Source organism: Equus przewalskii, chromosome 29, assembly GCF_037783145.1.
Source record: "Equus przewalskii isolate Varuska chromosome 29, EquPr2, whole genome shotgun sequence".
Classification (NCBI taxonomy): Eukaryota; Metazoa; Chordata; class Mammalia; order Perissodactyla; family Equidae; genus Equus; species Equus przewalskii.
Genome location: NC_091859.1, coordinates 9,000,391 through 9,016,468, shown reverse-complemented (window position 1 = coordinate 9,016,468; position 16,078 = coordinate 9,000,391). Strand labels below are relative to the sequence as shown.

The window sequence follows — 16,078 nt, the reverse complement described above, 5'->3', positions numbered from 1 at the left end:
GAAGAGTAACTGGAAGAATATGAGGTTCAGACAGCGTGAGTAGGGTATTTTTTCAAGGAGTTTAGTGGAGAAGAAAACAAAGGTGGGCTAGCTAGAAGTGGGCAAAGACCTAAAAGGCTTTGTTTTGTGACCAGAGAGAACTGAAGATGTTACAAGTTGTAGGAAAGAAACCAGAGCGCAGAGAAAAGGTTTATAAATGTAGCTTACTTAGTTCACTTTTTCACACAACAAATATTCATAGAGTTCTACACCGTTCTTGAGCACATCACCCCAAGAGAAAGACAAACAACCAAGCCTCTTCCATGGTGTTAAAACTATGTTTTAAATAAACTTGAGAAATAATAAAAGGCCAAAGGTAAATGCACAAAAATTGTATGTACTTCCAAAGTTCTAAGAGCAGCTTAATACTTATAAATATTTATAAATATAATGGCACCTTCAGCTCTGTCACATTTATGTCAGCAATATCACAATTCATTATAAGCATTCAGTGTTGAAGTTTATTTTGATTACTTCAAGGGGGATGATTATTTTAATAAAAACATTTATTCTATTATAAGAACTTTGATATAGAACAGATTTGTCAAGATTTTTTTATGTTTTAATTATTACAAATGCCACAATGCATATTAAGTCTGCAAAGCACAAAAGCAGAGTAAAAGAAAGATGTGGAGTAGTGCGTGATGGTTTAATACCTGTGTCAAAGTCCGCCTTAATATCTCTGAGCATTCAGAGACAGACAACTAGCCGGCTAAAAGTCATGGAACACTAACGTCTTTAAATGGTGACTGGGACCAGCAGGATTGCGTGAAGATAGAAAATAGTCTCTAAAGTTTTCAGAATCATCGGGTTGCAGCATTTTAAGATTGTAAAGAAACTTGACATCATCTAATACTATTTACACATCCCACAAGCAAAATTCCCTTCTTCACATTCCTTGCCTGATGTTGAGAGAGTTTAAGTGAAAGAGAGCTTTTCATTTCAGAAGTTGCCTATTCTCCTACTGGACAGTTGAACTTGTCTCTGATTATTCCCAAAATGTGGGTCTCTGGAACTCTACGCTACCATATTTCTTCCTTCATATGTGGCAACTCTTTAAATATCAAAAGATACTTAATGTATATGCACATTAATATAATATTTTTCAAACTAATCATTCATAATTCTTTCATTCTTTTCTTGTATGACATTGTTTTCATCCTCATTCCTTTCTTCCAGATGCTTTCTAATAAGTTAATGATTTTTCCTCCTCCCCATTAAACTGAACACAAATTTCCAAATGTGAAAGAATAAAGTAAAATTATACCAGTGCACATGGTGAATATGTTTTTTAAAGCAATCCTACCAACCCTTATGTTTGAACCATGGATAATTATATTACACAAGAACTTAACCACATAAACTGCAACCAACTCGTTCTCCCTGCTTCATTTCTGCAACTATTTTTAATACAAAACTGTAAAGATTTCTCTATTTTCCCATCTTGTGCATTTTGTCCCAAAAGTCCAAGATCGTTTTGAACACTGATTTAGTAAACTATCATTTTTCTGTCCCTCTAAAATTTTGATCTACAAATCTGATAGTTAGGTGTTCTAAGTATTTATACAAGGCATGGATAAAATTAAACAGAATAAGCATATGAGCAGAATTTTCTAGTATACACTCAAAAACATTATTCCTGGGTGACACTGATCCATGCAAAATAACATTAAAGCACTTATTTATTCAGCCATGAATCTGGTCAGTCTATGATTCTCTCCCATCTACATATAGCTATTATCAGAAACCACCAAGGGGTCGGCCCGTGGCCAAGTGATTAAGTTCCCAGCTCCGCTTTGGCAGCCCAGGGTTTCACAGGTTCAGATCCTGGGCGCCAACATGGCACCGCTCATCAAGCCATGCTGAGGCGGCATCCCACATGCCAAAACTAAAAATATACAACGGGGAGAAAAAGGAAAAATAAAATCTTTAAAAAAAAATAAATAAACCACCAAAATCAGGACACCATATATTTGTAAATCCATCAATCCTATAAGAACTCAAAAAGGTGAATCTGTCATTTATTTTATGATAACTATTTTTTTCCTAAGATTCTTAAATCAATATCAATTTGATAAGATTTTCTAGAAATCTGTCAGGGATAAACATCAGGTTTGTTAGTGCGCATTTTTCAGAACATAATTTTTATGGCTTTGTTCAACACAATTTAAATAGCTGGCTATTATTTTCTACATATTCCTTTCTCTTTTGAAATCATATTTTTAACTGGAAGAAAATATGAAAATCTAAATTTTGCTCCATCCAAATTTTGCCATTCCTACTTAGAACTACTTCTCAAAAAGTTTCGGTAAAATAAATTTTATATGTGGTATTAATTTTATTACCTCATATAAAACTGTTGGGTTCCCATGTAGAAGAGGCCCATAACAGATGTAGGAATGTCCAACAACCCAGCCCAAGTCAGAAGCCGCCCACCACACCTAAAAAATAAGAAGATAATAAAATGCATATATCTTAATCAGAGGGATGTCACACAATGTGAATTTAAACCATGATTACCTCTCCAGGTTTAAGTCCATATATAGAAGACATGGTCCAGTTTAGCATTACAGCATATCCCCCCGTGGGCCTAACCACACCCTAAAAAAGAGAAAAAATGAAGCTGAAGTCAACAAAAAATATGTTAAAAGATTCTTGTCTACATACTATCGACCTAAAAAAGTTCCTATTTAAAGCATTTTATACTCTATAAGCTACACATTACTCTGCCTTTCATATAATTGTACCTGCATCATTATTTCTTTGGCTTCTCCAATAATAAACACGGAATAATTTGTTCACATCTGTCCATTTGTAGAATCCATTCTCACAGACCATTCCTGACCTTCTAAAGAAAACTTATGATTTCACAGAATCGCATATAATAAAAATCTTTTCCAGTGGCAACATCATCAACATTTTCAAACATATTTCCTGAACAGAAATGGAAACTCTCAATTTAAGTGCACAGAAAGGTCAAAGGTAGCTGTGTGCTTAAAATACAGACTAACATAAGGATGTCTATTCCTTAATATTATTAAATAATAACAGGATGCTTAGAGGAAACAGTCATATTCTAACTAGAGCCTCATTACAATGCTATCCTAGGAACCATACTACCACAGTATTAGAGCTGAGTAATTCTTCAATGACGAGTTCCGAAAGTCTGAGGAATCATTACTGATGAGATGGATCTAAGGCTGACAGATTTGCCTTCTCTTACATTTTAGGCAAACGTAGGGATCATTACATCATAGTACTACAGCTTTCGTGAATCAGTTTCTAGAAGCAATCCTCCACACTGAACATATTCAACTTTTTGTTGGCGTTAGTGCCATGTTTATGCTAACTCCCAGCGACCCTATGTGCAACAGAGCAGAACCCTTTTTGCAGCGTCCTCTCCCTTCCAGCACTATATCAAACAATGCTCTGCTGCTATTCATAGCGTTTTCGTGGCCTTTTCCAGCAGTGGGTGGCCAGGTCTTTCTTCCTAGTCCTTCTTATTCTGGAAGCTCCACTGAAACTTGTCCACCCTGGGTGACCCTATTGGTATGTGAAATCCTGGTGGCATAGCTTTCAGCATCACAGCAACATGCAGCTGCCACAGTATGAGAACCAACAGAGGGGTGGTATGGTTCCCTGACTGGGGCAGAACCCGGACTGTAGCCACAAGAGCACTGAATCTACCACTAGACCACCATTCAACTTTAATACAACATTAATATTTTAAAACTGGGTACGAGAGTCACCATAAATAAGAACTGATGGTAAATTTAATTTTGTTTAGTGCTTTCCTATAAACATTAATCATCATTGGCTCAAAAAGACTTAACAATGTGAATATTTAGAGCGAGAAGGTAAACGCTTGCTAAGAAATATGTTATATTTCACTCACATGTACTTTGAAGCATCTTTAAGTAGAGTAATTATAAGTGCTCTGTGCAGAAAATAATTATTTTACATAAACGGGCAAACATGGTCCTAATTAAAAGTATGCTATTAGGTGTACCTTTTTGGCATTAACTCTGCAACTGTAACACACAGACATGAATCAGGAAAATAAAAAAGAAATCGACTTTCTGTTAGTTCCTAAAATTGCTGCTCTCCTCAGGTACCACTAATAAAACATAGATATCAAGCTGTGGAACACACATCATCTGCCAGCAGCGACACCTGGTCTCTTGGTAAATATCACATGCAGCTTTGTTGGCATTTGACAGCTATTTTCTTAGTTGTATGACATGGTTAGCATGCAGCTGGATCTTTTGATCACCTTGGGAGTATTAGAAATCATAAGCCCCCTGCCAGTAAGTTTCACACATGCATTTTCCCATGTAAACTGAGCAGCTCTTTCCGCAGTATATCCTGTACCATCTTCCGTGCACTTTGCTAATTAGTTTGTTCTATTGAAAAGGCCTTTTCCTATGGTTCAACATCCTGAGGAATTTAATATTAGTCATCTTGCAAACACTCTTTTCTAAAACTTTTTATTCATTTTGTATAGGAGAAAAAATGAAGTTTTTTTCATACACAATATGCTATTCATAAATTATTGTAACGGGGAAAATTTTTAAATTATATGGCACAGAGGGTAAGATGAACCAACTGGAAGTAATAAAAGGAATAAAAAGCTAGAGAATATAAATGAGTATTAATTAATTTGTAAAACTTAGAAGATAATTTAAAAGATTTCTCAAATTTCTATTTACTTCTCAAGTGGACACTTCTTTAAAGGATATTTACCAATGTTGTTTTGTCTGTAAAATGGTGGGTACTTAAATCCATTTGACCCCAAAAAGGTGAGTATAAAAATAAGACTATGCATGAAAATAATTTTAATTATAGAAGCTAAAATTTAATATTTTATTAATGAAAGTATTTCCTTAGTTCTAGCAATTATTCATTTTCTTTTTACCTGTGGTAATACCACCTAAAAGGCAGAAATGTCAAAATAATTAGAGGTTACCATCAAAGATTCTCATTAAAAACAATTAAAATGGAACTAAAGGAGAGAGAAAAGCCACAATGTCTGTTTTTCATTGATCTTTGCTATGTACTTATTTTTACTTTTTTAAAGGATGAGTATAAAAAGTTTCATCAAGCATCATTTTACCATTCATTAATCTAGATTCTAGATCTGAAATTTCATCTTGCCTCCAAAATATTCAGATGACAGTTTCGAATTTTCCGAGTATTTGCTATGGTATGGGAATGAGAACTGCATAATCTCATTCTCCATGTAGATCTTTTATAAGAAGTTTGAAAGTTAAAAAATTGAAAGATTAGATTTAAAAAGAGAGTTCATTATAACATTAATGTGTGACTAAAATTAATGTGATAAAGCATTTCTTTGTTTCTTGCTTGTAGTCATAATTTCCAGGTAGTGACAAAATGGCAAAGATAAACCTTGTTCAGCCTCTGAAAACACATAAATCATGCTCAAGAAAACAAATGATTATATTCTAAGTATGCAAAATTAACCAGAAATTAAAAATGGCATTTTAAAGTACATTTGAAATCTTGAATATCTGGTAAAAACACTTATTCAGTATCAATGCTTACCCCTAAAACACAAGCATGCTGCATTTTACTCTTTTGAATCTGTTATTACTTTCTTTATGCACTTATCAGTAAGGACATTGAATGATCTAATATATTCTCAAGAAAGCCCTGTAACCTGCTCATCTACTGCTCTGGTGTTGGTAGGATCAGCCATAATCCTTGAAGTCTTCTGGAGAACTTGAAAGATATTCAGGCAGGAATAACACTCCGTGCCCCAAATAAAGACAGGAAAGTGAATTCTAACTCAGAAAGGGGAAAGGAGACGACGTAAAGGTGCTCTTTAGAAAAAGCAACAACTCTTTTAACGTATATGGGTATTTCAAACTTCAATCCGTACAAGTAAAATTAAAGGCTGATTATTAATCACCCAGAGATGGGACCACAGTTATCCCAGATGGTTCTTCATGATTTCCAGCTCAATGAGCTGCCTTTGAAGAAAAAGAAAGCCACAAAATGTCATAAATAGAGTCGGTAAACAGAAAACATGTCATGACCAAGTGTGTACAGTTTTGCTTGCTGCAACTTAAGAAAAGTACAGTTGGAATCACATGGGTTGCAGGGGAAGAGGAAGGAAGGCAGATGTGTGGTAAGATTAAGAGCTTGGGATTCTTCATTCTAAAAATGAATACTCAGGTGAATCAAGTTTGAAGAATATGACAAAAACCTCGTACTTTCTACATTGAGGCCCTCTATCATCCTAATCTGTAATATAGGCTTAGACACGACAAATATATATATTTGCATACATAAAATATATATTTATTCACACATACATATGTGTATGTGTCTATATGCATGTGTATATATATGTATATGCTTATGTATGTATGTATATAAATTTATACATATCTTATACACACACACACACATATTTCAATTCAGCCTGACAAGTTGAGAAAAAAACACAAGAAGAAGAAAGAGGAAATAAATATTTTACCTGACGAAAAGAAATCCATCACTGAACGGTAATTGTAGTCAGTGAGTTGAAAAATAAAAGGCATGGTTCTGATTACTTAAGAAAATCCAACATATCAACAATATTCTTGTTCTGATAGTGGCTTTACAGATGATAAGCCTCTTTCTAGAATGAGCCTCCACCACTTTTCTGACCCTGGTTCGCTCCTACTTCATCACACAAGTACTTAAAGACAGTGTAAAAGTGCCATCCCTTCTGGAAGCTGTCCAGGCCCACAGTTTGCGTCACACATCTCCCCATCCCCTTCCACAGCCCCCCGGCCTGCAGCCTCCCTGGAGCACTGACCACCGACCTGGCCCGCATCTCCTCCAGCACTCTGAGCGCCCTGAGGAGAACGCCTCAGTCTCTTCAGCACAGTGCCTGGCACAGAATAGGCATTTAACACATTTGTTGACAGTAAATGAGTGAACAGTTGGGTGAATAAGCACACATATGAAAAATATAATTCTTTTTTAAAATACTCTTCTTTGTTCAGGAAAAACCCTCGAAATTTGCAGAACTTGGTGAATCATGTTAATAGAAATGGAATGGTTCCATTTGGGATATTTCATCAAACATAAAATCTCTTGCTACAGGCTTTTGGATGACTCTGAAGCTGCTTCTGTGGAGGATATTTTAGCAGCAGTATAATTTTTTATTGATCTTAACAACCGTGAGATAAGGGGCAAAGGTGTAGCAAGTCAGCATTTTTATCTGCAAGAATTGTGCCACAGATGAAAAAAAGTTCACTGCTTTTCTATTTGACTTTCTCTTATTTTTTTTCTAGGCTAGGGGATAACATGCAGGAATAAAAGTGCCATAAGTTGTGTAAATGCACATCAGGACAAAGGCCTTATCTGCCGCCTTCCTTTCAATCCTTTGCTTTTGGTTTCTTTTACCCTATTCCTTTGGCATTTGACTTTTTTTATTTTTGTTTTTGGTTATCACTATCCCTCCATGATATCAAGCTAGAAGAAGATAAATATGACCATCACTGAATCTTCCACTCCCAAAAGGACACCCAATCCAGATGAGAGATCCTTCTATTGCGTAGTGCTTTGAAGTATCTTGAATACAGGCACCCAACCAAACAGGACAGAAGTCCACAACAAGACAGCAATGTGTGCAGAGCAGCTCAGCTGTGGCTGCCGGAGTATTTGCAGCAGCTAGCAGATTAACCTGTCACACAGCAACCTGACAAATCCAAGGATGGCAGACGCAGAGATGCAAATATGCCCTAAATATATCTGCAAATTCTAACCAAAGAACGAACTGCTTTATCTCTGTCTTATAAGTACCCTATGAGACAAGAGCATTTTCAAGAGAATATTCTTATAGCCTCACATTATTTTTCCTCATGAAGATCAAACACCAAGAAAACAAACTATAATGATGACATAAAATTTATATTTAAATGCTTCATAAGTGCATGTGTGCTCATCTTTCCTATACTTCTATTCTGAGAATCCCAGTATTAAAATTTCAGATCCCATTATTCTTGATTATACCTACCAAAAATGAAGTGAGAATCTTATGAATAAAGAGGAGTCTGGGAGCTAACCGGAGAAGAGATCATTTAACAAATATTCTGTGGATTTACCATGGCCCAATTTTAAGCTTAGTGACAGTGGCTTCAAAGATGTATAAAATATATTCTAAGGCCCTTAGAGAAAATGCAATTTATGAAGATAAGAAAATAAAAAACTGATATGTATAAGGTAGAATAAATAAGTGGCATAAAGGGTTGTTGGCAATGTATAATTTAAATGCAAGTGAAATTCTAAAGTCCACAAGAGGTATGAGGGAAGTATTTCTGAGGGACCTTGAGAGATGACTATGTTCTTTTGCCATTCTGCATGTCCTGCTTTGCGAAACCTGCTCACTCTCATGATTTAAAGGCCAGACGTCTACAGCGATGACCAAGTATCTATCTCCAAACTCAGATGTACTTCTTAAACCCAGATCTTCACCTTCAAGTACTGACTAAGCAGCTCCATGTTCATCTCCCAAAGACACATCATACTCAATATATTCAAAATCTTTCAGTTTCCCCAGCCCTAAACCATCCTCTTGTTTCAGTAAATATTCAAAGCCATCCTTCTGCGTTCTCAGGTTCTAAGTCTTGTACTTCTCTGCTTGACTCCTATCCTTGAAACAAATCTGATCCCCCCCATTAAGTGTGCTGTCCTAAGTAAAGTCCTAAACTAACTGAACAGCCTGAAAACTGACCTCCTTACTTCCATTGTGTGTACTTGTCTATCTTCCCAACATAATGTTACAAGGGTTACCTTCCTTCATATTCTTCTCTCCTGCTGAAGAATTCATGCTCTCCATCCCTTACATACAGAATATAACCTAAACTTCTCAGCTAAACTTTAAGAGTTTGGCCCCTGCCTATATATCTGGCGATTTCTCTTCTTCACTTGCACCACATGCACTAGCCATCCTGGAACCTTCCTTAACACACTCCTGCCTTTGCTTATTCTGATCGTCTCTGCCTGGAATGCCCTCCTTCCCGAGATGTCATGCTATGAAGAAGTTCTATTCATCCTTCAAATGTCACCTTATCAAGAGCTTTCCTTGACGTTCCCTGATAGAATAGCACTCCCACTCTTCCCATCACTCTGTCCCCTTTACTTTTCTTCATAACACTTATAACATATTACATAGCTCTTTGTTCGTTGAGTGTCTGTGCCCTGGCTATAGAATATAAACTTCTAAAAAGAGAGCAAGAAACACATTTGGATGACCAGTAATATTTGTTGAATTAGTTGAATTTAATCCTTCAGATGCCATTCGATCTCATCTTTTCCTCAGGAGAAAGAGAAATAGCCTTGCCCTTTCAGAGCAAGGATCACTATCCAGCTTTTATTGCCTGTGTTCATATATATCTCAACCCCACTAGACTGAAGGGATTGTGGTTTACTCATATTTTTATCTCTTGTAACACAGAATGAACACTCAATACAGCTATATTGGATTGAGCTGAATCCAATGTCAACAGAGATCTGCAAACAATCAAAGCCTTCCCCAATCTACTGAAATAGAGTATCTTCAGGATGGTACATTAGGAGGAAAATGAGAATGACTGAAACCGCAAATGATCTTCACTTTGGGCATCTAGGAATCCGGAAGAGACCTTCTTGACCCAGAGGAAACCTGGAATGGCTAGGACCCTTCCTTACTTGGAACCACCACTTTTCAAATTTAATGCTCTGCATATTACTTTTATTTTATTTCTCCTACACTGGCTGAGCCAGTTTTGAGTTGCTGACAAGCTCTTCTTTTGTGCCTCCCATACAGATCCCTATCCAGGCCACAGTGAATTTCAGAGGGATTTAAAATCTTGAGGTGGTGCAAATGTTTCTATAACATTCCTTCAGGCTTTGAAGGAGCTAAACTGATTTTTTTTTATTTTGGGGTGTTTTTTTTTTTACTATTATTATTTGGTTAGGTTATACTAAGTTTTCAGGGTCATGGGTTTCCTCTCATGTTGATACTTTTAGATTAAAGGATAACTTGCTGAGTCCCCTTTTAGTTTACAGTCAAACGTTCGGTTGGACTCCTCGTGGCTGCTGCATAATGCAGAACTGCAAAAACTGGAGGCTGAGGACTGAGTCCAGCAGATGATCTGGACGCTTAAACAAGTCCTAGAGTCTTCAGTATGAAGGAGTATTTATTTTTCAGATGACCAGAGTTAAAAAGAAATCATTAGGCTTTGATTCTACAATGACATAAATATCTTTGTGTACACGATTTACCTATTTATGCACTCAATAAAAGCTTATTGAAAACCAACTACATACAAAGCACAATGGTAGAGTACAAAAGGTAATAAAACATGGTCCCTGACCTCAGAGAAAATACATTCCCCTACCAAATGTATTCTTTTCACAAGCAAGGGAGTTTTATATGGAAGGTCTTAGTTTTCCTTTTTAAAATCTAATCTAATAGAACCACTATTTTAAGATTATTAACAGATTATGTTTTCAGCACTCTGATGCTACAGAGATCTAATATTAACAAAGAGTCCACTGTCCTCCAGGATGCAAGAGACTGTGAAAGTTCCTTCCCCCACCAACATTCTTTGATTCAATGACTACTGAACCTCCTAATAAAGATGAATAGGAAGGTGATATTGCCTTTATGAAGTTGTACGAGGAAACAGTATTATTTGGAGGTACCAGGCCAAGGTGACAATTGTTTTTCATCTGACACCTTCATAAATGTTAATGTTTTTAGCTCTGGCTTGTGAAAACACCTTTCATGGTAAGCAGATATAAAAATCCTTGAGTGTCTTCAGTGCTACAAATCAAATAGTTCAATACTCCAGATAAATTGCCTGTTGTTCAAACTGTCTAAGCCAGTTCTCAAACCTGCATTTATAACAAAGAATTGAATTCCCCTATATCAAAAATCAATTCCATACTATATGTAAGTTATACCTCAATTTAAAAAACAAACATAGTTCATTAAAATATATTTTTATAAAATTTTATTATATTCAATCAATCATATTCAATCAAACATCTATTAATTTAATTTTAACAGCTTACTAAAGCAATTCTATATTGCTGATATATGTGAAGACTTTGGAAGAAATTGGGGCAAAGCATTTTACCTTAAATATAATTAATATTTTTCTATATTTAAACATAAGATGTCTTTAAGATATAAAGTATCTCAGTCCAAACCTCAAGCTACAGTCAGCAAACATTTTTAGTCAGTAATCAAATATTCTCAGTGCAAAAGAAATCTGCCGCTATGGATCGTTATCCCTACGAGAGAGAATACCTTCGGCAGCCCCGTTGTTCCAGATGTATAAAGAATATACAGCGGATGTTCTGAGAGAACAGGAACACAATCATGTGACTGTGCTTTCGCCATCTCTTCATCCCAATCAAGGTCACGACCTGGGGCCAAGGGAACTGTCTCCTGCACAGCAAAAATATAGGAACAGGCATTGAACAAAGGAGATTAAGTCAGGAGAAGAGGGACGAGTGGCTAAATCTATATTAGTCTGAGCATCTGCCTGAAAATCTAGGCTGATATAGCACTAAATATCAGATTTATGACTAAATATCTCAGAATCTTGAGTTAAGATAAATGTTCACAAAAAGTCCAACAGTTTGATGCTGGCTTCAACTGAACTGACAAAAGAACGTTTTACTCAAATCTTGGGATATCCTTAAGAAACTCGATGTGATGCAGTCACGTTTTCATCAACTGTCAGAGCTTAACTAACAGAGGTTTGTGTTCTCATAAATGGAAGCACACTATTAACTTTATAAACTAATTTCTACTTTTTGTAACCTATTGTTTTTACATTGGAATGTCTTCACAACGAGATGTCAACCAACGCGTTAAAATTTCTCTTTAAACAAGGGCCATTTAGGAGTAATACTGTGGCCATCTTTCCAAATAAGAGAATATTACATTATTTTCAGGGGTGGGAAAGCAATCTTCTTTTGCTTTTTCAAGAAAAAAATCAGTTTTGAAAATTAATGAGAGTATGTGACATCTAAAACGCTATCCAAGTTTGCCTCCATCTAGGTCATTGATTAATATGGTTGAAATGTGTGGGGGTTTCCTTGTTCCTAGAACCAAGCTCTGTGTTGTAAATCCTATGATAACAGAATCATGAGTTAGACAGAGTCACCGTAAAAGAAGTTAGGTAGACCTCTTTGATAATGGTGCCAATGAAATAAGCCAGATATATGAAGAGTACGGAATCAGCTTATGAAAAAACTACTCTAATGAGGAGTTACAGGTATTCAAGTAGAGTTAAGACCTGGTACATGGCTAGTCATTTTCTCAAATGTTAACTCAAATAGCACATCAGAAAGTTGATAGCTGGTGAAGTTGTTAGTGTGGGCACAAGGCAAGGCTGCACGTTCCTCAGGGAAAGTTAGCAGATCCACCACGTAGAGAGTGTATGTAACCATTTATTTCATCAAGGGGATCCCAGAGCTAAGCCCAGAATCCAGAGATTTAGAAAAGCCAGGCCATTTCCATTTTTCAAGTTCCTTAATATATTAATCAGAGCTGTAAAACATGGTCATCCATTTAAATGGGTACATTTACAAATTAACATTCCAATTTAACATCACAAATACGATGCCTATATGAATAAACACATTGACTGATAACAACTCGAAGTGACCTTCATGAAGGTTAAGTTTTAGGGCCAGCTGGCTTCTCCAGCCTCACCCTGATATGTCTTGGATGTGCCATTTAGATAAATAATAATAGTTAACTACGACCAAATTCTATATTTCCGTTTGTTTTTATGCATCAGATAAATGCGACTAATTTCAAATGATTAAGCCTCTGACATCACAATTACAGACGTTAAAAAAATTATCACCCTGCATAATGAAAAATGTCAATTGAGTGATCACAAAAACAATTACAGATGAAATGAAATGAGGACTTGAATGAATGGTTGTTCTTCAGGCTAAGAAGTTAAAAGGATGTGTAAAGAAGATACGACGAAAGGAAGAGGGAGAAAAAAATCAACATGAGCTTTTACACACATAGATTTACTTGTATAGACATGTCTTTCCTAGTTGTTATCACTCATTTTTTTTTTTTTTTTTTGAGGAAGATTAGCCCTGAGCTAACATCCACGCCCATCTTCCTCTACTTTACATGTGGGACACCAGCCACAGTATAGCTTGCCAAGCGGTGCCATGTCCACCAGGGATCCGAACCAGCGAACCCGGGCCACCCAAGCAGAACTGCAAACTTAACTGCCACGCCACCGGGCCAGCCCCTCCTAGTTGTTACCATTCTTAAAAGGCAATACAGGGAGAGCAGCAGCGGTGACTGAGGTCATTCCTTTGACTCTGTCATTGCTTGCCTGAGGCTTAGGAGTGGTGGCCAGATTTTTACTTCCTCTGACAAAATGCAATCCTGGCTAGTGAGAAGTACCCCCAAGCCTCATAATTTGTGTCTCTCTAAACTCAAAGCAAAGCCAGTCCACTGGGCTTAATCACTGCCTAAACAGCAGGTCTAATATGAAGGACAAGAGCCATCCAAAGCCTTCATCTAAAAAAAAGATAAGTCAAAGCAGAGAGAAGTCTCTCAAGAAAAAGGGAGAGGGAGAGAAAGTGAGCCAGTTACGGGAGGGAGAGGAGGGGCAGTGGATCTCTATCTATTAAGACAAGAGAGAAGAGATTTGCATTAGAAAAATCTGATTAGGAAGCATTGATACCCATATCTAGCGTGTTAATAAAGTAAAAGAAATATCACATATCTTGTTAATTCAAAGTCACGAAGGCGGAGTTCAAATCCTAGCTCCACCACTTATTCGATGTGACTTTGGGCTACGACCTCTCCATGACTCAGTTTCTTCATCTGTTAAAAGGGCCAGTTAATAGCATCTACTTCACTGGTTTGTGAGAATTGAATAAGAGGAAGTATTTGAAAGTACTCAGCATTGGGCCTAGCATAAGTTCTTTGTAAATTCTACACGAATCCATCTATGTGTGAAGAGTACACACATTCTCACATAAACACGTGTGTGTGCGTTCCTGCTCTTGCTCCAATCTTCTCTTACCCAAAACCTTCTTTATTGCTGACTTTGCATTCCCTGATGTAACAGCAACAAGTCTTTTTTTAAAATATGCTTGAGGTCATCTAAAAGAAACTTAAAATTCTTCTTCAGGACAGTAAGAATATTAAAATCATTGAGTGCGAAGCACAGATCACTAAAACTTTGCACAGGAATTTAATGTGGTAAGGGGAATTGCTGGCTGGTAATCAAAATGACAAAGTTTTAATGCTCTCTGTTTTTATATCTTGTCATTTAAGCATTTTCTGCAGATAACCTCTCAAGTGTGCCACAAAATTATACATGAGTCTTTGCACTCTTGTAATTTTTCTTCTGCAAAAAAATTTTAATCTGCTAGAAACCCAAGTGGATCTCATCATAAATAGCTGGACACTTGCTTGGATGTAGAAAAAAGGTGATCATTAGGTCAAGCATACTAGGAAAAGCATTATAAAATACTTTCATTGATGCATTATACGGCTTTTTATTCCTCCATGGATCACAGAATAATTTATTTGTTTATAATATTCATATTTTGTTTTCTTGTACATATTTTTTATTTCTGGACTGAATACCTTTTCTAAAGTTTTTAGAAGACATTTCACATATAAATTAATCACACTTCACCACAAGGCAGGATAGCTGGAGGTTTAAGCATGCAAAGCACATGCATTCAGATCATGACCTTGACCCTTACTAGCCGGGCAAATTACTCACCTCTCTGTTTATTAGATTCCTCTTCTTTAAAATAGGAATAATGCTATCTCCTAGCTCAGAGAGTTATCAGGAAGATTTTAAAAATTATCCGTTAGCAGAATGTCTTAAAAATCATATGGTAAGCAGTATAAGCGTTTGATAGTATTAATACTGTTGTTATAACTTAAATTAATGTATGCCACTACAATAGAATCCATAGAATCCATAGACAATACATAGAATCCAATTCATTAAATGGGTATTTCTGTGTTTCAAGTTTCTTGTTTTAAGTTAGTTTATCATAAAAACAGAAACTATCTTTCGTATCATTTTTGTGCCAAAAATACACATTCAGGAAGTATATTTAATGGTTTATAAATCAAGTTTTTCTTTCAAATGGTCCAAACTAGAATCATCCTTAGCACATCACCATAAGCCAGAACCAAACTCAGTATTCAGATTACCATATTTGGACGATTGTAAATGAGAATTTTATCTGGTTTGTGTTGTCCTATTCTCAGCGCTTCTTCTATAAGTGGTATGTATTCTACCCTCCTTCCAGGTTCAATGCCAAAGGATGCTGTAACAACCAACTTGGGCTACAAGGAAAAAGAAATAATTGAGAAAGCTTAACAATCTTAATTAAGGTGATCACTATATTTCAGGCACAGACTGGCAGTTTAATTTTTCTAAAAACATGTTTGAATGATTCTGTTCTCTATTGAATAAATGACCTGAAAATCAATAAACTCTTTCTAAATGTTGTAACTTAACCACTTCCACATAAATTTCACTTACCTGTTCAAAACTGAACACTGAGTGATGCTTTTGTCTAATAAGTATGAGCTGTTAAAAAGACTTTTCAAAGACTTCATTCAGGCAGGTGGATTTGCCATGAAAGGCAGAGGTGCTCCCTTCCAGAGGCGCCCGTCACAGCTGCTCGTTGCTAAAATTGTAGCGTTTCTTAGGTGGGGAGGGCCAGCCCAGCCATGGCCATCAGGAAGCATTTCTAAGTCTTTTAATGTTAAGCATGTCTGCTTAAACGCCTAAAGAGACCACAGAAGGAAGGGACCCAAATCTCCCAAAATTCTTTTATGATTCGTTTCTCATTCTAAATACATACTCATTTTCCCCAAATATTATATTTGTAATTTTGTCATATTTTCCTTAAAACAGCCCCTAAGTGATTTAAGTTTCGTTATTAAAGCACACTTAGCACTCTTCTTTACCTGCCAAATTGCTAGTCATTCTTCAAGATAAATGCAGATGTC

General features: G+C 36.2%; 1 protein-coding gene across 1 annotated transcript in view; it reads right to left on the bottom strand.

Annotated features, from left to right (window-relative positions):
• Positions 1-16,078, bottom strand: part of ACSS3 (acyl-CoA synthetase short chain family member 3) — a 168,749-nt gene that overhangs the window by 88,152 nt on the left and 64,519 nt on the right. The window contains exons 4-7 of the mRNA XM_008520549.2: positions 15,272-15,406; positions 11,351-11,491; positions 2,560-2,640; positions 2,385-2,480 (exon numbers count right to left, since the gene is read on the bottom strand). Of these exons, the coding sequence (XP_008518771.1) occupies positions 2,385-2,480; positions 2,560-2,640; positions 11,351-11,491; positions 15,272-15,406 (453 nt within the window). The remainder of the gene's footprint in view (positions 1-2,384; positions 2,481-2,559; positions 2,641-11,350; positions 11,492-15,271; positions 15,407-16,078) is intronic.